We start from the raw sequence: 23,542 nt of genomic DNA on the forward strand, positions 1-23,542 counted from the left end.
ATATTCTGTCACTTGTTGTTTGTTTATTACGCGTGTTGAAAATGTATTAGGGCATCGTAAATATCCGTTTTTAAGGTCAAAATCATTGCGGTGTACTACAAAACTGAGGTTTTGGGGAAGGTTGATGCCCCCAGTGGCCCAATGCTAATGCGAGCCCTACGTCTTCCAATAGGACGATACCCCTTTATACACGGAAAATGCGATTTAAGCTAAATATGGCAGGGCTGGTAGCGACCAATGCCGCTCAAAATAGTGACTTTAGTGACCAAAGCTGACGAAAAAAGGGACCAAATAGTGACTTTCAGTTGCAGAAAAAGTGACCAAATAGTGACTTTTAGTTTCACTTGCAAGTTTGATGAGACGAATTCAAGAGTTTTTGGGTTGAAAAAAAAAGATATTTTAGTTACAAGATAAAGATTGTCGCTTCGGTTCCCTTTGTTTTGCTGTCCGAAACATGTGTGGTACCTAACTGCCAAATCGTATGTATGACATTTAGATCCCCTATCCTCGCCAGCAAAAGATGTTCCGGATAGCGACAATGTTTATCTGGTAACTAAAATATCTTTTGTCGAAAAAGAATCTTTTTTCGTAATTTGTGGCGGAGAACATCTTTCACTCACCACTCTCTCATAACGAATCCAGCAGAGAAACGAAAATCAAGCAAGCTAACTTTTATCAACTCGAGTAGTGATCAGCTACTAAGTAAAATTGTATTGGCCGCTCTTTTTTATCCCGCGGAAACTTTACTAAATATCAGTCAAAACCAGGATTACTCAAAATTATGAGTAGTCCTGCTAGCAAATCAAATGACTGCGCCACGAAAGTGAACGAAACAAGGTTATCACTTGCAAGATCTGTGTTTCTTCCCGAAAAATGATTTCTCGGCAAAAATCTGCGTGAAGAAATATTCTCTTCTCGTGAGAATGAGTGAAAATTACGATCACTGGATTAGCTGAATACCTACTTAAAAAAGTTGCAGATTTGTCATATGTGCCAGGGAATTTTGTTAATGCAAAAGAAACAACAGTACGGATCGTTTTGGTACAAAACGAAACAACGAGCCTGGAATTAAATGCTCGTTATCAAAAGCTAACAAATCTAACAAAATCTAAAAAAATCACAATATTTCATATTGGAAACTTTTACATTTATGCCATTTAAAATGTATAAATTATCATCTTAATTGGAAAATTCTAAAATATTGAGCGAAGTGGATATTGGGAGGAAAAAACGGCTTTAATTTTCTCATGTTCTTGCAGCAAAATTACTTTGGGGATCCCTTACATATTTAATGTATCTCCCCTCGATTGCTGTACAATCATAGAGGCAAATATCATTATTTCGATTTAAAAATAAATATTTTTATTTAATCGAAACATCACGCGCTGAGAATCATAAGGGTATTAATCGTTTTCTCTTAATCGATTTGTTTCGTAAATAGCTCAACTGTTTCCAAAGTTACAACCGTGATTGATGCGTCTGGTGCAATCATCCTTTATCACACCAAACCATTCAATCTTCGGCCAACTACCGCAATTCGCTGCATTGATAAAAAGATAACATCGACGAAGAGCAATGAATTGATGCAGTTACGGCCCTATCATTCTAAGCACGAGGCTTGTGATGAAACATTTTTCTGTTACTCTCCATGAAATGTATAATTTAGCTTCACGGATGCATGATGTTGCTGTTATGCAACTGTTGTTGTTATTGATACATAATTGATTTTTTGGAGTGCTTTCAAAAGTCGAATTTGAAAATATTCGGAGGGTATTGTTCCTTCTCCAAGAACTTGCTTTAATGAAAGTAGAAAAGTGCTCTCTGAACTTTTAAATATTTTTCCTCCAAAATACGCAGATTTTTCAACTTGCTGTGCGTATTCATGAATGATTTTTGCTATGGAATTCGACAGCGCATGGAATCTTCAAAATTGGGGAGTCCTAATCCTCTTTAAATGATATCTACTCAATAAATATTTTTCGAGGAAATCCTTCATTACATCTATATCTACAAATAAATTATCCGCTTTAGCACAATTTATATTTTCTTGAATTTTCTCGCCAATTTTATGTGTGACTAATGAGAGATCAAGTCTCCTCATATTGGGGCAACAACTAAAAATCCAAATATCCTGAAATTGTAATGGAATGCAGGATTTTTTTATCAGTACGGACAATTTAGCATACTTATGGCTTTGTGCTGTAAAAAATGATAGAATTTGGTCATTGTTGGGAGGAGTTGTTCAAATTTTTCGTGGCCACTAAAAAATCTTCAGGAGGGACAAAACACAGTAAATAATAGAGTAAATAAAATTGCCAATCCGAAAAATAACTCGCCACATAACGATCATTTGTCTAGAGAATTTATTAGAAAAATACGCTCAAGTCTCCCAAGGGACCAAGTCTCTCCAGGAATCTAGTCGCCCACCTTCCATTACTGTAGAAAGCCTGATAGTTAAAAAAATCCAAAAAATCCAGGCCAATTTCTAAATTCTGAAGGTGTTTTACTTCAATTAGCTACTGGTGAAATGTCAATAAGAGCAGCGAGTAAAATGGCTGGCGAAGTTTTAGAGCAATCATTTTCCCAAGATCCGTAATTTCATTTCCGCCATGAACAAAGCATCATTCGATGGCTACATAATGCTTCATTCAAAAATCATAGTCAATAGTTTCAAAATAGTTGAAAAAAGTGACTTTTTTCGAGAAAAAGTGACTTTAGTGACTTGAGGTCGAAAAAAGAGACTTTTTAGTGACTTGCCCGAAAAAAGTGACCAAGTCACTAAAAAGTGACCCGCTACCAGGCCTGATATGGGGACAATTTCATCGACTTTTTGGACAAAAATTTACGGCCTCCCAGATTCCCGGATTTGAACCATCTGAACTTTATGTATTAGAAACGTTTGAAGCTCGTGAAGAAGAACCAAATAGAAGTAATTCCAAAAGAAATGTTACAAACGTTCCATATAAACAATAAGTTCAATGAAATGGAACCACGAAAAGAATTAATTCAATCTCAATTTTTAAACATTTTTTGAAAGTGTATTCGAACTTATTGAACATCCCGTAGATCATCCTTAAACCACAGATAACCAGACTTAACACTCGTGAAATATTCATCGTTTACTGATTTATGGTCAGTTTGAATAATCATTAGTTGGCCAATCGATCACTCGTGGCGCGCGCTTCGGATTTATATTTTCTCTTGCCGTCTGCCGGGCAAATGCATCCTTTTCAAAAAGGGATCATATAATATATTCCTTTGCCTTAAACCAAGCAAATGCCTATATTGAAAGAGGGACCCAGTCAACATTTTGGTACCTATAACTCTTGATATAGGTTATTATATAAGAACCAACTAAATCGTATATAATGCACAGATTGGCCAAAGTGGAGGCGATATAGGTACATACGAGTTTTATTTCACGATTTTTTCCGACATCATACGAACAGTATTACGATTAAACATTAAAATATAAAAAAAAATCTACCAGCACCAAGACTCGAACATGCGACCTTTGGATCTGCAGGCGGATACTCTAACACTGCACCATACTGCACATCTTGAAGTGAGTCGGATTTTTGTCCAACATAAACTATACAATTTATATCTTTACAACTGCTTGAAACTTCTGCAAGCCATGTGGACTGAAGTGGTTTCGATTGTATTACGATTCACGTAGACATTCATTCGCACTGATATAGGATATTGCAAGGAATATAAGTCATTATGAGTTTTTATTCACACAATTACGATTGATTTTCACTATGGTAAAAGTTATCGTATATGATATATTCAATACAACAATAATTTGATAAAGTTTGATAAGCAGTGCGATTTAGATTTTTAATGGAATCAAATACGACTTTATTTGCTGTTTGTGATACGATATGTGGTTTGCTGGAGACCCATATCCTCTCTTACCTTCTGCCGGGCAAGTGCATTCTTTAAATGAAGGAACCATATCTTCTCTTGCCTTCTTCTGGGAAGATACATTCTTCGAAAGAAGAGATCATATCTTCTCTTGCATTGAACCGACCAAATGCTTGAATTGAAAGAAGAAACTATGTTATCTTTTGCCTTCTTCTGGAAGATACATTCTTCGAAAGAAGAGATCATATCTTCCCTTGCATTGAACTGAGCAAATGCTTCAATTGAAAGAAGGAACTATATCATCTTTTGCCTTTTGGAATCCCTTCCGGATTCCGTTTGGAATCTCTTCCGGATTCCGTTTGGAATCCCTTCCGGATTCCGTTTGGAATCCCTTCCGGATTCCGTTTGGAATCTCTTCCGGATTCCGTTTGGAATCCCTTCCGGATTCCGTTTGGAATCCCTTCCGGATTCCGTTAGAAATCCTTCCGGATTCCGTTTGGAAAACCTTCCGGATTCCGTTTGGAATCCTTCCGGATTCCGTTTGGAATCCTTCCGATTCCGTTTGGAATCCTTCCGGATTCCGTTTGGAATCCTTCCGGATTCCGTTTGGAATCCTTCCGGATTCCGTTTGGAATCCCTTTCGATTCCGTTTGGAATCCTTCCGGATTCCGTTTGGAATCCTTCCGGATTCCGTTTGGAATCCTTCCGGATTCCGTTTGGAATCCTTCCGGATTCCGTTTGAATCCTTCCGGATTCCGTTTGGAATCCTTCCGGATTCCGTTTGGAATCCTTCCGGATTCCGTTTGGAATCCTTCCGGATTCCGTTTGGAATCCTTCCGAATTCCGTTTGGAAGACCTTCCGGATTCCGTTTGGAATCCTTCCGGATTCCGTTTGGAATCCCTTCCGGATTCCGTTTGGAATCCTTCCGGATTCCGTTTGGAATCCTTCCGGATTCCGTTTGGAATCCTTCCGGATTCCGTTTGGAATCCTTCCGGATTCCGTTTGGAATCCTTCCGGATTCAGTTTGGAATCCTTCCGGATTCCGTTTGGAATCCTTCCGAATTCCGTTTGGAAGACCTTCCGGATTCCGTTTGGAATCCTTCCGATTCCGTTTGGAATCCTTCCGGATTCCGTTTGGAATCCTTCCGGATTCCGTTTGGAATCCTTCCGGATTCCGTTTGGAATCCTTCCGGATTCCGTTTGGAATCCTTCCGGATTCCGTTTGGAATCCTTCCGGATTCCGTTTGGAATCCTTCCGGATTCAGTTTGGAATCCTTCCGGATTCCGTTTGGAATCCTTCCGATTCCGTTTGGAATCCTTCCGGATTCCGTTTGGAATCCTTCCGGATTCCGTTTGGAATCCCTCTTCCGGATTCCGTTTGGAATCCCTTCCGGATTCCGTTTGGAATCCCTTCCGGATTCCGTTTGGAATCCCTTCCGGATTCCGTTTGGAATCCCTTCCGGATTCCGTTTGGAATCCCTTCCAGATTTCGCTTGGAATCACTTCGGGATTCCGTATGGAATCCCTTCCGGATTCCGTTTGGAATCCCTTCCGGATTCCGTTTGGAATCCCTTCCGGATTCCGTTTGGAATCCCTTCCGGATTCCGTTTGGAATCCCTTCCGGATTCCGTTTGGAATCCCTCCCGGATTCCGTTTGGAATCTCTTCCGGATTTCGTTTGGAATCCTTTCCGGATTCCGTTTGGAATCCCTTCCGGATTCCGTTTGGAATCCCTTCCGGATTCCGTTTGGAATTCCTTCAAGAATCCGTTTGGAATCCTTTCCGGATTCCGTGTGGAATCCCTCCCGGATTCCGTTTGAAATCCCTTCCGGATTCCGTTTGGAATCCCTTCCGGATTCCGATTGGAATCCCTTCCGGATTCCGATTGGAATCCCTTCCGGATTCCGATTGGAATTCCTTCCGGATTCCGATTGGAATCCTTCCGGATTCCGATTGGAATCCTTCCGAATTCCGATTGGAATCCTTCCGGATTCCGTTTGGAATCCTTCCGGATTCCGTTTGGAATCCTTCCTTTCAGATTCCATTTGGAATCCTTTCGGATTCCATTTGGAATCCTTTCGATTCCATTTGGAATCCTTCCGGATTCCATTCGGAATCCTTCCGGATTCCATTCGGAATCCTTCCGGATTCCATTCGGAATCCTTCCGGATTCCATTTGGAATCCCTTCCGGATTCCATTTGGAATCCCTTCCGGATTCCATTTGGAATCCCTTCCGGATTCCGTTTGGAATCCCTTCCGGATTCCGTTTGGAATCCCTTTCGGATTCCGTTTGGAATCCCTTCCGGATTCCGTTTGGAATCCCTTCCGGATTCCATTTGGAATCTCTTCCGGGTTCCTTTTGGAATCTATTCCGGATTCCGTTTGGAATCCCTTCCGGATTCCGTTTGGAATCCCTTCCGGAATCCGTTTGGAATCCCTTCCGGATTCCGTTTGGAATCCCTTCCGGATTCCGTATGGAATCCTTCCCTGATTCCGTTTGGAATCCCTTCCGGATTCCGTTTGGAATCCCTTCCGGATTCCGTTTGGAATCCCTTCCGGATTCCGTTTGGAATCCCTTCCGGATTCCGTTTGGAATCCCTTCCGGATTCCGTTTGGAATCCCTTCCGGATTCCGTTTGGAATCCCTTCCGGATTCCGTTTGGAATCCCTTCCGGATTCCGTTTGGAATCCCTTCCGGATTCCGTTTGGAATCCCTTCCGGATTCCGTTTGGAATCCCTTCCGGATTCCGTTTGGAATCCCTTCCGAATTCCGTTTGGAATCTCTTCCGGGTTCCGTTTGGAATCTATTCCGGATTTTGTTTGGAATTCCTTCCATATTCCGTTTGGAATCCCCCCAGTTTCCGTTTGGAATCCCTTCCGGATTCCGTTTGGAATCCCTTCCGGATTCCGTTTGGAATCCCTTCCGGATTCCGTTTGGAATCCTTCCGGATTCCGTTTGAAATCCTTCCGGATTCCGTTTGGAATCCTTCCGGATTCCGTTTGGAATCCTTCCGGATTCTGTTTGGAATCCTTCCGGATTCCGTTTGGAATCCTTCCGGATTCCGTTTGGAATCCTTCCGGATTCCGTTTGGAATCCCTTCCGGATTCCGTTTGGAATCCCTTCCGGATTCCGTTTAGAATCCCTTCCGGATTCCGTGTGGAGTCCCTTCCGGATTCCGTTTGGAATTCTTTCCGGATTCCGTTTGGAACCCCTTCCGGATTCCTTTCGAAATCCATTCCGGATTCCGTTTGGATCCCTTCCGGATTTCGTTTGAAATCCCTTCGGGATTCCGTTTGGAATCCCTTCCGGATTCCATTTGGAATCCCTTCCGGATTCCATTTGGAATCCTTCCGGATTCCGTTTGGAATCCTTCCGGATTCCGTTTGGAATCCTTCCGGATTCCGTTTGGAATCCTTCCGGATTTCGTTTGGAATCCTTCCGGATTCCGGTTGGAATCCTTCCGGATTCCGGTTGGAATCCTTCTGGATTCCGTTTGAAATCCCTTCCGGATTCCGTTTGGAATCCCTTCCTGATTCCGTTTGGAATCCCTTCCGGATTCCGTTTGGAATCCCTTCCGGATTCCGTTCGAAATCCCTTCCGGATTCCGTTTGGAATCCCTTCCGGATTCCGTTTGGAATCCCTTCCGGATTCCGTTTGGAATCCCTTCCGGATTCCGTTTGGAATCCCTTCCGGATTTCGTTTGGAATCCCTTCCGGATTCCGTTTGGAATCCCTTCCGGATTCCATTTGGAATCTCTTCCGGATTCCGTTTGGAATCCCTTCCGGATTCCGTTTGGAATCCCTTCCGGATTCCGTTTGGAATCCCTTCCGGATTCCATTTGGAATCCCTTCCGGATTTCGTTTGAAATCCCTTCCGGATTCCGTTTGGAATCAATTCCGGATTCCGTTTGGAATCCCTTCCGGATTCCGTTTGGAATCCCTTCCGGATTCCGTTTGGAATCCCTTCCGGATTCCGTTTGGAATCCCTTCCGGATTCCGTTTGGAATCCCTTCCGGATTCCGTTTTAATCACTTCCGGATTTCATTTGGAATCCCTTCCGAATTCCGTTTGGAATCTATTTCGAATCCCGTTTGGAGTTTTTTTTTCCGGATTCCGTTTAGAATACTTTCCGATTCCGTTTAAAATCTCCTTTTTGATTATATTTTTCCTTTCCTTAAGGACGAACTTTTCGGAATCCACCTGGCGTTTTCAAGGGCAACACTTTCTATAATTATGTTTCATTCCCGTTTGATTGTCAGTAATATATTTTAGAAGAACGATAACTAATTTATAAGTTATCGTTGTTCTAAAATATATAACTAAATGTATTATATTTAAAACATTTTTAATGTAAACAAATAAAGAACTAGTTAATATCAATTTAGATATTTTAACAACAAGTTTGTTACTAATTTTGAATGGAAAAATGATATGCTGATAGAAACTTGACATAATCTATTAATGAGGAACGTGGATCCCAAATAAGAAAACTCAACCAAATTAGCGAAGAATCGAGCCTTTGAATCTTTACCTCTACGGTAGGTAGGCGTGGCAACCTCTACACTGAAAATCCGCTTGATGGTCTTGTTTATGGATGAGTCATCCAAATTCAACCATTTAATGCAGTTTTTATTGCAAAATGAACATCTTTCGGTTGATTTATTTTCTCATTACTTTTATATATACACAGCCAACCAGCACGCAATATTCACTATCATGAACTTCACACACTGTTCTTTTTCATATAAACAAGCTTTTTAAAATCAAGCCAGATTTCGTTAATTAAACTACACTCAACCCCCACTTGCTCTGTCCCCTTCCCAACCCCTTTATTCAGAATTCCTTGTTCTACAATCGCTTAACAACACTTTCCACGATCAACGGGTACACATCGGTGGTCACTTTTTCCCTCGTCACGAAATCCAGATGCTTTGTCTTCTTGTGACGAATTATATCCACCTGTTCACTGTTGACCATCAGGGCGGCAAGTTTCTTCACATCGCGTGGATGCACAATCCGGTCCGCACTGCCATAGTGCAGCACCACCGGACACGTCAGCTTTTCCAGCGGGTACTCGGGCGGTTTCGACGAGCCGTACTGCCGCCGATTTTTCTTGGACCCGTAGTTGTACTCCACGAATCGTCCGCTCAGCATCAGGTGCTGCAGGTGCTTCAACTCTTTCGGGGAGTTCCCGTAGTGTTTGTTACTGCCGGTGACGAACCACTGCAAGCTCCACGGCAGAATCGGTTTGAACGTGACGTAGAGCGCTGCCAGAACGGTAAATGAGCTTCTGGGCAGGATGACGGCCGGTGCTACGAGGCAGAGCGACGAGATTCGGTCATTGTAGTGGGGTCGTTTGGATAGGAGGATGAGGATGGCAGCAGCTCCTTCGGAGAAGCCGATCAGCTGCACTCGCTCGAAGCCTGATGTTGGCAGGATGAAGTCCACGGTGGCAGCCAGGTCGTAGTAGCCGATTTCGTGGAAACTGAAGTTCCAGAATTCGGCGACAGATATGTTTTCATTGACATGAGTGGAAATTTCCTTCGATGCTCGGGAGTTAGCGAGCCAGACTTCCAGACCTTGGTCGAGTAGCTGCAACGGGAGGTTCTGCTCCAGTAATAACCAACTGGCTGACGATTGGCGGAGGCCATGCTGCAGAATGGCTACTCCTCGACTTTTGCCATTCGGTAACAGACGGAATAGCGTCAGCCGGTAGCCGTCCTCGGTTGTCACAATGTGGGATTCGGATTTCAGACCCTGACGTTGGATGTATCGTTCCTTCAAAATCAAAGCTTAATGGGAATGATTAATGAATAGAAATTTCTTAACAAACACTCACAGTGCGGCCAATTACTGGTAGCTCCATCGTTGAAAATAAATTTTAATCAAGCTCAGAAATGCATTTTCCACGTCTGTCACGATGACACAACAGAACAGAACTGAAGAAATGGCTCCATCGAAGCATAGCAAGTTGCTGATCGCATATTGGAACCCACCAAAAACCAAAACACTATTCAGAACAATAATATTGTTAGAATACAGAGGAAAACGTCCCGGAAGAAACCGGTAAGGTCGCTGGAAACTGGTTTACCAATCGCCGTTCCATTTGACCATTTCTTACCTCTCTTCCTTTCGCGTGGTAGCGTGCATCTAATGGTTATGGCATCAGAGCCGCAGCCTACCAAAAATTTGGAAATTTGAAGGAAATCGGAAGAGTATTGGCATTAATGGGCCTTCGTTAAGTTCGATCATTCATTGAACTTCGTGAAAACCAGTTTCGATGCGAATTTTGATAGAGGTTATGCAAATGAAGGTTTGTAATTCCTAAGCCGGTTTCACGATCACAAGAAGCGCCCGAAGCATCCGTAAGTAGAGCGACGTAAAATCAAATTCACACCGCCGCCGCGGGATATCGCCAAAATGCGTTATGCGTTTAGTGTCAATGTCACTATCAGAGAAGTGATCCACCTCCACACGGTCGATGTAAACGGAATGCGTTTGGATTGAAAACAGAAACACAAATTTGAAGATGCTAAAACTAATCAAAATTAGTAATTGTCAAACGAACGACGGTCGAACTAAGGCACGTCATTCAACTAATTTGCATATTGATCTGAAGAGTTGCGTCAGAACTTGGATTACTTGTTCTGTGTTCAAATTTCCCGCACATAAAGGTGTACAGAAAGGCAATAAGATCACTTAAAAAAATTAAACGCTTGGCTTTGTGTTTCAAAGCGCTAACCAATCTGCCACAGTACAAGTTTCATACGATGCGAAATTCGGGCTAATTGCTTGCTGCTGAGTATTTTATTCCATCTGTTGTTAAAAATATGGGATTTGTTCCCGTGAGGATAAGGTTATACAACAGAAGGCATAATCACCGTTAGGTGGATCAATCATCTTTTCATTTTCGTTCAGTAGACTATAGAACACGTTTTGAAAATCGGTCGATGATGCAGTTCTGGTTGTTGGCGCCACCGCCAAAGTAAGTGTCTCCACTTTCTGTCTCTCCCGCAATTCGTAAAAACCCAAGCTCTGTTGGTTTGTTTGCGCAGCTAGGAATTTCCCTATGTATTATAGATCCAGGTACATGTATGTATATAACAGCAAACATCCAAGCGCGGGTAGAAAAAATGTATAAGCGAATAGCGCAACAGAGTAAAGCCGAAATTGGCACCGCCTTCTAGAGAGTAAGTGATGTATATAAAATGCGTAACCCCAAACTTCTGTAAATAAATAAGGTGTAGGATTAAGGATTTTGCCAGTCGTCAGACTGAAACTGTGTATACAAGAGTTAATTAGAATATTTTTCCAAACCAACAAACCGAGTTTTGATTGCTGCAAAGTGCTACAGAGAAGTCCACAAACGGAAACCGATCTAATACAGTCCACTTCGAGAATATTTCCACCTTTGTACTGGGTTGCACCAAGTGTCTAGTTTGAGTGGGATTTAACAGTCTCACAAGATAGCTACCATCCGCTCGAAAGAGCACTGAGTTTATTCGACGTAGTGCAAGGATTGGAAACCAGCGAAATCCCCCAGGAGCCGGGCTAGCGCTCCTACATGGTCCTTCGAGAGCCGAATCCATCAGGAACACCTGTGAACGTGTAGTACCGAGCAGCAAAATTTCAAAAGTGACGTTAAAGGGATACAGTGGGAAAAAAGACCAATTTTGTGAGAGTGAAAAAGTGAACTAAAAAGTGTCAAAATGCCAATGGAACATACGCCGAAGAAGCAATCCGTGGATCAAGAAGAAGTGAAGATGTTGATCCACCAACGAGGGCAAATCAAAGCAAAAGTGACGAAGATAAACAAAACCATTGAGGATGGTGAAGATGATCCATCAAAAGTGAGTGTGTCATTGCTAAAAGTGTTCGCGAAAAAGCTCGAGATGCACTACAATGAGTATGTAGCGGTGCATCGTGAAGTGATTGCGGCAACACCTCCAACGAAGATAGAAGAGCAAGACCAGAAGCTGGATGAGTTTGATTTGCTTCACACCGAAGCACTGGATCGAGTTGAGCGACTGATGGAATCTTTCGCTAAGGCTGCAGTTGCACGCTACCCAAACCAAGTGTATGCTGATACCTCAGCACCTCAAGTGATAGTGCAACAACAGCCTCTGAGAGCACCGATACCAACTTTCGACGGTAAGACAGAAAATTGGCCTAAGTTTAAGGCCATGTTTGAGGATTTGGTAGGTCGAAGCCGTGACTCGGACGCCGTCAAGTTGCATCATCTAGACAAAGCTCTAGTCGGCGATGCAGCTGATTTGATCAACGCGAAAATGATCCAGGACAACAATTTCCAGCAAGTGTGGAAGCAAATCACCGACCAGTTCGAGAATCCACGCGTCGTCGTAGACACCCACATCGAAGGATTGATTCAGCTCAAGCCGGTAGCAAAAGGAAGCCTCAAGGATCTCGTGTCGCTGATTAAGGCTTGCGATCGCCACGTCGCGGGATTGGAGTACCAAGGCTTGGTAGTTGACAACTTATCTGGACTCATCATTACCAAGCTCGTCGTCAACCGCCTAGATGACCACACTCGTCAGCTCTGGGAAAGGACGCAGAAACACGGTGAGTTACCTGACTTTAAACAAACTTTGCTATTCCTTAAAAATGAGTGCCAAGTACTTGATCGTTGTAGTAATTCTCGCACCCCAGGCTCAAATAAGGAGCCAAGTACCAAATCATCCAATACCAAACCCCCTCTCAAGACTCATATTTCAACATCTGTAAAGGGAGCACTTTCTTGTTTAATTTGCGAAGAGATCCATCGCCATTTCGAATGTCCAAAATTCCACGCTATGACCGTTCCAGAGCGCATTGCCAAAGTAAAAGAATTGAGGATTTGTTTCAACTGCCTCCGATCTGGTCACCGAGTAGTAGATTGTTCTGCCAAGAAAACTTGTTCAACTTGTTTTAGAAAGCACCATTCACTTCTGCATGAAGAATCTTTCTCAAAGTTCCAACCGTCTATATCTGAATCGAAAACCCAGGAACCTAAACCTTTATCCTCAAAAACAGATTCATCTATTCCTACTTCTAATGAACATTCCGCGATTCAACAACAATCTACTTTAAATTCGACATGTTCTTATAACCATTCCAAAAATTGAAAACTGTTATGTTATTGACAGCTGTTGTAATGCTTGATAATGATGGGCAGTTAATTCCTTGTCGTATTCTCCTTGACAGTGGGTCTCAGGTTAATTTCATTTCTGAGCCAATGGCCAATCAGTTGAAGGTACCCAGAGAATCCATGTGTGTCCCGATTGCAGGTGTAGGTGGCTCAAAAATGTATGCTAGGGAAAGGTTAGCAGTTACAGTTCAGTCAAGATACTCAGAGTTCTCTACCGAAGTCGAGTGTTTAGTTGTTCCAAAGATAACTGGAATTATCCCTGGATCAAAAATTGATATCTCCTCTTGGGAAATACCTGTTGGGATTCAGCTTGCAGATCCTCAGTTCAATATTCCTGAGCGAATTGATATGTTGATAGGTGCCTCCAAGTTTTTAGTCTCCTTAAATCCGGACATCTACGTCTAGCTGAAGGTATACCAGAGCTCCAAGAAACTCATTTCGGCTGGATTTTCTCAGGAGAAATAGAAAATTATATGAATCACGTTCATTTAGCTCACCAAGCTTCACTTGACTCTCTAGTCAAAACCATCACCAAATTTTGGGAAGTTGAAGACTTTGTGGACACAGATACCTCAAATGATAAAGATGAATGTGAGAAATTATTTCAGCAGACGCATCATCGTTTGCCATCTGGTCGATTTGTTGTACAATTGCCATTTAGAGAAGATGTATCTGATTTGCAAGATAATCGCTCTCTAGCTCTTCGACGTTTTCTTCACTTGGAGAAACGTCTTCAAAAGGATTCAAATTTGAAACGAGAATATGTAAAGTTTATTGATGAATATAAAACCTTAGGCCATTGCCAAGAAGTTGATGAATCTGAAGATGAGAATCAAATTCGATATTACATGCCTCATCACGCCGTGTTGAGACCTACTAGTTCCACTACAAAACTTAGGGTCGTATTTGATGCTTCTGCAAAGCTTGGCCCTTCGTTGAAATCATTGAATGATGTGCTTCATGTAGGACAACCAGTCCAAAGCGAATTGTTCAGCATTCTTCTTAGATTTCGTAAACATCCTATAGTGTTTACTGCTGATGTTGAAAAAATGTACCGACAAGTCTTAGTTGATCCCTCGCAAACTAAATTCCAACGCATTCTTTGGAGAAATGAACCATCCAAACCTTTAACAGTATTAGAAATGAAAACTGTTACTTATGGCACCGCAGCTGCTCCCTTCCTTGCTACCAGATGCTTGATACAGCTGTGTGATGATGAAGAAGAAAGATTTCCTTTAGCCTCCAAAGCTGTAAAAGAAGATTGCTATGTAGATGATATTCTGTCCGGTGCTAGTTCTCCTGCAGAGGCTATTGGAGCGCAACGGCAGATTGGTAAAATGTTAGAGTCCAGCGGCTTTCGTGTCCATAAATGGAGCTCCAATTGCGAAGAATTGTTGCACCAAATACCCGAAAATGATCGAGAGAAATTGGTAAACTTTAACCAAGATGATGAAGTAGTTAAGGCTCTGGGGTTAATTTGGTGCCCGCAGACAGACAAATTCTTATTTGCGGTCCAGCTTCCAAGTAATGTAACAGAATTTACAAAGCGAATAATTTTCTCCGAAATTTGTCGACTATTTGATCCTTTGGGATTATTGTCGCCAATTGTGGTCATTGCTAAGATTTATATGCAAAAACTATGGGCAGCTGAACTTGGTTGGGATACTAAGATAGAAGGAGAGTTACTTGAATCATGGCTACATTTTCGAAATGCTCTTCCTAAGGTTAGAGAAATTTCTATACCACGATATGGATTTCTCCCTGTTCGAAAAGGTGTAGAAATTCATGGATTTGCAGATGCCTCTTCCGTTGCTTATGGAGCAGTGATTTATGTTAGAAGTTTACTTTCCGATGGATCAGCTCGCTTACGTTTGCTTTGCAGTAAGTCAAGAGTCGCATCAATTAAAAAATGCTACACCATACCCCGCAAAGAGCTTCTTGCTGCTAGATTACTCTCCAGATTATTAACAAGAGTTCTTGATGATTTGAAAATCAAGTTTGATGACGTTGTTCTTTGGTCTGATAGTCAAATCGTGCTTGCATGGCTTAAAAACCTTTTGCTAGTCTTGAAGTGTTTGTACGAAACAGAGTGGCTAGTATCACTGAGGAGACTAAGAATTTCAACTGGAAATATATCAGATCAAAAGACAATCCCGCAGATATCGTGTCTAGAGGACAGCTCCCTGATGCCCTTAAATCCAATAATGATTGGTGGGAAGGCCCGTCTTTCCTACGAGTAGATAACTATTCTGAGGAGCTATGCTCAGAAATTCCTAATGATGAACTACCAGAACTAAAACATTGTTCAATGATAGCAACCCCGGTTTACAATGAAAATCAGCTCGGAGTATTTTCAAAGTTTAGTTCATTTAGAAAGCTGCAACGTGTCATGGCATACGTACAGCGTTTTATCAGAAATTGCCGTCAGAAAAATCCAGCCTTACGGACTTTGACGAGAAACCTGACCATTCCAGAGATACGGAGTTCTTTAGAGCTAATAATTCGTATCATTCAGCATGAAATGCTTTTTGATGAAATTCAACGAATTCAAAAAAACGATCCGTGTAAGCGAATTTCAGATTTGAACCCTTTTTTTCACGATGGACTTATAAGAGTAGGAGGAAGATTAAGACACTCGTCGTTGTTATTCCACTCCAAACATCCATATATTTTGCCAAAGCACCCTCTTGTCGATCTTTTAATTCGTGCCTATCACCTTGAAGGAATGCACGAAGGCCCAAAGAATCTTCTTGCTTCATTAAGAACTAGATTTTGGCTGTTAGATGGAAGGTCGTCAGTGCGCAAAATAACCCGAAGTTGTGTGTCATGCTTTCGTGCTCGACCTAAGATTGCTAGCCAATTGATGGGAGATTTACCTGCGTGTCGTGTTACTCCAGCATTTCCATTCGAAATAACAGGTGTAGATTTTGCAGGGCCTGTATACGTGAAAGAAGGTCGATACAAGCCAAAAATAGTTAAAGCTTACATATCAGTATTTGTTTGTATGGTTACCAGAAGCATTCATTTGGAGCTAGTTTCTGATTTAAGTACAGAAGCTTTTCTTGCAGCATTGAAACGTTTCGTAGGTCGACGAGGAAATCCGAAAGAAATGCATTCTGACAATGGGTCCAATTTCCGAGGGCGAAAAACGAATTGCATGAACTATATGGGCTTTGCGGTCTCAGTTCACCTTTGACCACATTTCCCATTTTTGTCAGCCTCGAGAAATAATTTGGTCATTTATTCCGCCAGAAGCACCAAACTTTGGTGGGTTGTGGGAAGCTGCAGTCAAGAGCACTAAATTTCACCTCAAGAGGACACTTAAAGATGCTCATTTAACCTTCGAAGAGTACACAACTGTTTTATCTCAGGTGGAAGGAATATTAAATTCACGTCCACTTTATACCCATCCATCAGATCAAAATGATTTGGAAATAATTACTCCGGGTCATATTTTAATTGGTAGACCATTAACTGCTGTTTCGGAGCCCAGTTACGATGGGGTTCGAATAAATTGTCTCAGCCGTTGGCAATACGTACAGCGTTTGCGTGACGAATTTTGGAAGAAATGGCACCGTGACTATTTGCAATCCCTCCAACCTCGCAGTAAGAATAGAATAAAAATATTAAATGTTTATCCGGGTATGATTGTTTTACTTGAGGAAAAGGATGCGCCCGCGCAGGTGTGGAAACTTGGTAAAATTATCAGAACCTATCCGGGAAAGGATGATTTGGTACGAACAGTCGAAGTGCAAATTGGTACAGTAGTTTATAAGCGAGCAATAAATAAGATTGCAGTTTTGCCTATTAGTGACAATGCAAGTTTGGTTAAAACGTCAGAGAATTCATCTCAGCCCGGCGGGAGTATGTTGGCGCCACCGCCAAAGTAAGTGTCTCCACTTTCTGTCTCTCCCGCAATTCGTAAAAACCCAAGCTCTGTTGGTTTGTTTGCGCAGCTAGGAATTTCCTTATGTATTACAGATCCAGGTACATGTATGTATATAACAGCAAACATCCAAGCGCGGGTAGAAAAATGTATAAGCGAATAGCGCAACAGAGTAAAGCCGAAATTGGCACCGCCTTCTAGAGAGCAAGTGATGTATATAAAATGCGTAACCCCAAACTTCTGTAAATAAATAAGGTGTAGGATTAAGGATTTTTGCCAGTCGTCAGACTGAAACTGTGTATACAAGAGTTAATTAGAATATTTTCCAAACCAACAAACCGAGTTTTGATTGCTGCAAAGTGCTACAGAGAAGTCCACAAACGGAAACCGATCTAATACAGTCCACTTCGAGAATATTTCCACCTTTGTACTGGGTTGCACCAAGTGTCTAGTTTGAGTGGGATTTAACAGTCTCACAAGATAGCTACCATCCGCTCGAAAGAGCACTGAGTTTATTCGACGTAGTGCAAGGATTGGAAACCAGCGAAATCCCCAGGAGCCGGGCTAGCGCTCCTACACTGGTTATACACAGTGGAGCATCTCACAAGATTATTAAGATTTTACTTTTTTAGTTAATCAAGACTTAATTCGTATAATTGAGGGTTGGATAACTCATTTAAAATCTGAAAATCAAATTTACTCTATTTTCTCTAAGGAACAAATTAAATGACTGCTATGAAGATTTCGCCTGTTTGAACATTTATCAACCACTAGACCCTGCTCAGACTCACTCACTCGTTGATTTTACGGTTCAAATACCAAATGCTGACCTTGCGGACTAGAACAGGATGGGGTAACATGTTATTAGGAATCAGACCCATGTTATGGTTGAACAGAGGAGGCAAATGACAATCGAATTCTTCGATCGTCACAGCTTGTTGCTGCGGTTTGACCGTGATGATATTTCAAGAAGGTGAAATTTCTGGACAATCTGTTTTAGAGTCGATTGAATCCTGACTGATTCTCCCCTAGGAGTTCTATTTTGTCCAGAAATGGAAGATCATGGGCGGGAGAGCTCAATCAAAAAACATCAAACCCAAATAGAAACATCTCGGAGAGTTCCTTCAGAAATTTCTCAGTCATCTCCAGCAAGTGAAATTTTGAGTTTTTCCCAACACTACAATAATTCCTCCGGAAAATCGTTTAAGCATTCTTTCGAGAATTTCTCCAAGGACTCCTTCAATAATTCCTTTAGAAATTTCTGGAGGAATGGTCAAAGTAATCTACGATGGAATTCTCACGTGAATTCCTGGATCAGGCAATATTCCAAAGTATTTTTAGAGGAATTTTCGCGCCAATTCCTAAAAAAATTCTTGGGGCAATCATCAAAGGAATTTCGTGGAAGTTTTGTAAAGAGCTACTGGAAGAGTACCGGAAAGAGCTTCTAGTCAAAGCAATTTTCCAAATTAATTTCCTGGAGGAATGAATGTTTGCAACAGGCTTGAATGAATTCCTGAGGTAAGATTTTTAGAAGGGATTTCTGGCCAAACTCTCGGTAGAACTTCTTGTAAAATTTCCAAAGCATTTTTTCGTAAAGAATTTTTGGGTAGGCAGCAAAATTAAATTTCTATGAAGAATTGGAAATTTTCCATAAAAGAATTTGGGAATTGCCAATAAAGATATCAGGGTATAAGCAATAAATAAATATGAAATTTCCACTAATAGTGAAAAATTTCCATAAACAATTGAGAATTTTCCACGAAACAAAGCAAAAATTGCAATTATTAAAGAAGAATTTTCCATGAAGAAATCAAAATGTTCCACGAAAAACAGAACTCATAAATAAATCAATTTCAGCAATAAACAATTTAAAAAAATACACGAAATAAATATTTATTTTTCAATAAGGCCGATACAAATATTTAAAATCTATTTTGTCTCCCTCCCTCGGATTTTTGTTTTGCCAAAAAATAATATTTTGAGGGGTCAACAAAAAAATTGGGATAATTTAGGATTTTCGAAAAAAACTTTAACAAATCGTTTTTTAATTTGTTTCATTTTAATATTTATTTTTATTACACCCCTTGACTTTTCGGATACCAGTAGGACAAAATGATAATTAAATATTTGTAACGGCCTAAAGAGCAATAAAAAAAATAGGAAAATCACCTTAAAAATACAAAAAAGCAATAAAATTGATATTGCTTGTGCCACCAATTTTTAGACTATTGCGAAAATCGTTGATGGCAGCTTACTTCTTACTTCTTCTTCAGCTTACTTACTTAGATCTGTTACGGTTGATAAACAATTTACCGTACGTCGGTCAGGCAACGGTTGTGTTTGTAAAATACCAATGATCAAAACTACAAGTCTTAAGCTTATGGTTACATATTTTATGATTTTGATATATCAATCATGCATTATTCAATACAATAAGCTTCTGCAAACTATTATGAAAATATAATTAAATACTTCGATTTTCAATTCACCCATAATTCAGTTCAGCGAATACGTTGTCGATCATGATAGTCCTTTTATGTAGGCACAGAACCATCTAGATCTAAGCTTATGTGAATAAAATTGCGCTGGACATGGGATCGTTTAGCATGACTGTATCAAATATGCTCACGCTGACTGTCAGTGATCATAAACCTTTGAAGATTTTTTATATAAAAGTAATAACCACTACATTTAAACGGTCGGCATATATTATGACTCATTGAAGCAGCAGGTGGGAAAACTAGAAAGACGCAACCCAGCACTTCCTCTGCTACGACAGCTGATGACGAAGTTCTGGAATTTTGAAGGCAGTGCACCTGCTTCCAATAAGATCATTTAATTAGGCTTTCGTCGGAGCATACGGATCGCTAAAATATAATAAATCAAAATGGTAATAAATATGACGCAAAATTACCATATTGTCTATCAATAAATCAATAATCTCCTAAATCTTCATTGATCACTACCGCCAATGAATACAGTATTCTGATTTGACAGGATTTGACAAGCAAAAAATAGGGAGTCAGTCAAAACAAATGCTAAAGTATCAATCAAAGCAATCTTACATTTCTGATTATAAGGGATCGTGGCTGAGAAAATAATATTCGCTCAGGAGTCTAACAAGGTGCAAATTACAATGTTATGGAAACTCATATGTGAATATGTACGTTATGTGGAAGATATTGATTTGAAAAATGTATTGGAGGTAACCACTTTCCCTTCGATGGGACTCGAACCCATGACCCTACAGTACGCTAGACTGGTGCTTTAACCAACTAAGCTACGAAGGACCTCCGTCGGCCTTCGCAACCTAGCGGCTACTGAACGAGCTCGAGATTCCCAAATTGGACGCATAGTCAAATCACTCGCAATCCATTTCTCAAGCCAATACTTCCACATGTGTATTGTACACGTCCACATTAGAGGAGCGTGAGTATTTAGAATGTCTGGCGGCTATACACATTCTGTGAGGTTGTGTAAGCATTTGCCAGTCGGTCGTCAAGCTCAGAAAAATAAATACTCACGCTCCTCTAATGTGGACGTGTACAATACACATGTGGAAGTATTGGCTTGAGAAATGGATTGCGAGTGATTTGACTATGCGTCCAATTTGGGAATCTCGAGCTCGTTCAGTAGCCGCTAGGTTGCGAAGGCCGACGGAGGTCCTTCGTAGCTTAGTTGGTTAAAGCACCAGTCTAGCGTACTGTAGGGTCATGGGTTCGAGTCCCATCGAAGGGAAAGTGGTTACCTCCAATACATTTTTCAAATCAATATCTTCCACATAACGTACATATGCACATATGAGTTTCCATAACATTGTAAATTAACGTCCAAGTCGGGTGGTTTAATCCCCGGAAATAGGCAATTAACTTTGATTGAACTGAAGGTGCAAATTGCTCAATAACATTTTGCAAGAATTTTGAACGCTTTGAAACAAGGCGTCATCTATGGAAAAAAGCTCAATTTTAATGTTTTTTATATTTCCTTATAGAAATTTTCATATTTTTTAATTGCTCTTTATTGATTATTTATTTTTTTTTTATTTTTGTATGGAAAAAAAATTATTTTGTGAAATATTTTGTAATTGTTTAGTGTTAATATTAAAAATTATGGAATTTATGGAAATTTTGTATTTGTGTTTCGTGGGACATTTTGATTTTTATATGGAAAATTCTTATTTTATAAATGCTATTTTTGCTTTTAAAAGTGCTAATTCATTTTCATTTAAGGATTTATAGAATTCTTTATTGATTATGGAAATTTTGCATTATTTATGGAAATTTTATATTTATTTATTGCCCTTACCCTGATTTCTTTATTGGCAATATCCAAATTTTTTATGGATTTTTTTTTATTTTTCAGGGGGAGTTTTAATTTTGGTCATTTTTGGTTAAATCCGCAACAATTCTTGGATGAGTTCTTGGAGCTTTTTCGGAGGAGTTCTTGGAAGAAATTTCAGAGTAATTACTGGGAGATTTTTTGAAGGAATAAGGTTTCTAACCCCATTTCCGGCCTAACTGCATTATTTGATTGATATTCATGACAGGAAGCAACTTTTCCTGAATATTGTGGGCCGTGTAATACTGTAATGGGGTTCACTTATGCTTTAAAAATAGCTATTCTTGCTAAACATCGTTTAAAAAAGTTTTTGCCTTTCTCGTACAACTAAGTTGTACCGAAAGGCTATCATTTCACTCCGAAAACGAACTTTTTATAGAAGCCTCTGAGACCCAATCGACCAATCGACTCAGCTCGACGATCTGAGCACATGACTGTCTGTCCGTGTGTATGTATGTGTGTATGTGTGTGTATGTGTGTGCACAAAAGCTATAAAAAACATTAGACAACTTTTCGTATAGAAATTCTTAACCGATTTTCTCGCAACAAGTTTCATTCGGGACAAAGCCTTGTTGATCATAACGAATGAATTTCATAACGATCGGTCATTGCGTTTAAAAGTTATGAAGGAAATGGTACATCGGACCATATAAACCCCATATAAGGTTGGTGTCTTAACTAAATGCGAGAAAGGCACCACCAACGCTAGGTGGATTAATCTGGTTTTTATTTGATCTAAATTAATGAGGTGTAGCACGTATTTCAGTCACAGCGATTGCTTTTCCGGAAAATTTCATTTCAATTCCCGGAATAAGCGATTTTTACTCAAACTCTCAACATCTTAATCTCTCATTCTCTTTCGGGACGGCAGAAAATGCGACGTAAACAAAAATATCCACGTTCGACGACAACGTGATGCCAGATGGTATTATTCATAATAATGTTTTATAATGTTATATTGTTAGAAATGTGTCATATTCAAAACACACCCAATACAGTTAACTATCGTACCGATGTGGAGGGTCTGAATATAACATAAGCAGGTATACTCCACACCGTTTAAGCCAATTCCTCTCGCAGAGGAATTGCTCACCACCACACAAGATCAGAAAGTGTAAATGAGTCTGAACAGATGAGAATTTTATAGCATTTGACACCGCCATCTCCAACCCAACCATTGAACATTGTCTAGCCCTGTCTATTATTGTAGTGCAAGTCGTGTGCAATAGTGTTTGCACACGCTCACACTAAACATTTACAACAAGCTGTAAGTCAGACCGCATCGTGCTTTCGTGCTGTGCGGTTCTTTCTCTCTTTGCGGAAGGAAGTTTTTAATACTACCCGAAGCTATTTTAATTTCAACGGTGCTTCTTAGCGCTATTTGTACCCACTGATCCCGTTACGATCTTTGCAAGGACCCGTGCCTTCGTTTTACGTTGGACCCGTTTGCGGAAGTAAAATTCCGACAAGCGGTGGTAATCCTGCTGGGACACCGTTCTGGGAAAAAACCTCTTAGAAGGTCACGTCTCCACGCTCAGCAATGAGTATTAACAAAAACAAGAGGAAGGGGGAGTCTCTGAATTCTCCACTTCCTTCAAAGAAACAAGGTTTCAAGACCGTCCTGCCCAAGCGCGGAAAAAATAGAAGGAAGCTGGAGATTTCAGATATTCCTTCTAAATCTAATGTTGACATTGTTTCTTCTCCTATCGAACTGAGCAATCAGTTCGATTTGATTAATGATGAAATTGAGCAAATCGAATACACCTCTAGCCCAGGTGATTCGATTCATGCGAAAAAGCAAAGGATTCCGCCAATTGTGGTATCTGTTGCCGAGTTTTCTGGCTTCCGGAATGAGATTTTGAGTAACCTTCAGGGGATCAAGGTTTCATTTCAGATTGCTAGGAAGGGTGACTGCCGCGTTTTGCCGGGATCCTTTGACGATCGCAAACGTCTTCTTCACTATTTAACTGAGAAGCGCCATAAATTCTTCACATACGACGACAAAACTGAGCGATTGTTCAAAGTCGTCTTGAAAGGTCTCCCCAGTGATGACAAATCACTGGATGAGATTAAAATTGAAATTTCTCAATTACTTGGATTTTCACCAGTCCAAGTAATTAAGATGAAAAAGAAATCCCATTCTGGTACTTCCCAGAGGGGCATTTCTCAAGAGTTTTATTTAGTTCATTTTAACAAAAGTGAACTAAATAATATGAAAAGTTTGGAAAAGGCCTGTATTATGTCTCATGTTCGTGTTACATGGGAACATTTCCGCAGGCCTGGGGGAAATTTCCAAAACCCCA

General features: G+C 40.6%; 2 protein-coding genes across 6 annotated transcripts in view; both read right to left on the reverse strand.

The window, feature by feature from the left end:
• Window positions 1–23,542, reverse strand: part of LOC134226456 (atypical protein kinase C) — a 576,984-nt gene that overhangs the window by 396,542 nt on the left and 156,900 nt on the right. The window lies entirely within an intron of this gene.
• LOC134223600 (lipase 1-like) lies at window positions 8,361–9,840 on the reverse strand. Of its 2 annotated transcripts, none has more exons than XM_062702782.1 (2): window positions 9,710–9,840; window positions 8,361–9,648 (listed from the first exon to the last, which is right to left on the reverse strand). In XM_062702782.1, the coding sequence occupies exons 1-2, from the start codon at window positions 9,734–9,736 to the stop codon at window positions 8,719–8,721; spliced, it is 957 nt and encodes a 318-aa protein (XP_062558766.1). In that variant the 5' UTR covers window positions 9,737–9,840; the 3' UTR covers window positions 8,361–8,718. The 2 variants fall into 2 exon arrangements, 1 of the variants encoding a protein (XP_062558766.1); XR_009982631.1 differs by having other exon boundaries at window positions 9,523–9,662; window positions 9,710–9,800.

Source organism: Armigeres subalbatus, chromosome 3, assembly GCF_024139115.2.
Source record: "Armigeres subalbatus isolate Guangzhou_Male chromosome 3, GZ_Asu_2, whole genome shotgun sequence".
Lineage (NCBI taxonomy): Eukaryota > Metazoa > Arthropoda > Insecta > Diptera > Culicidae > Armigeres > Armigeres subalbatus.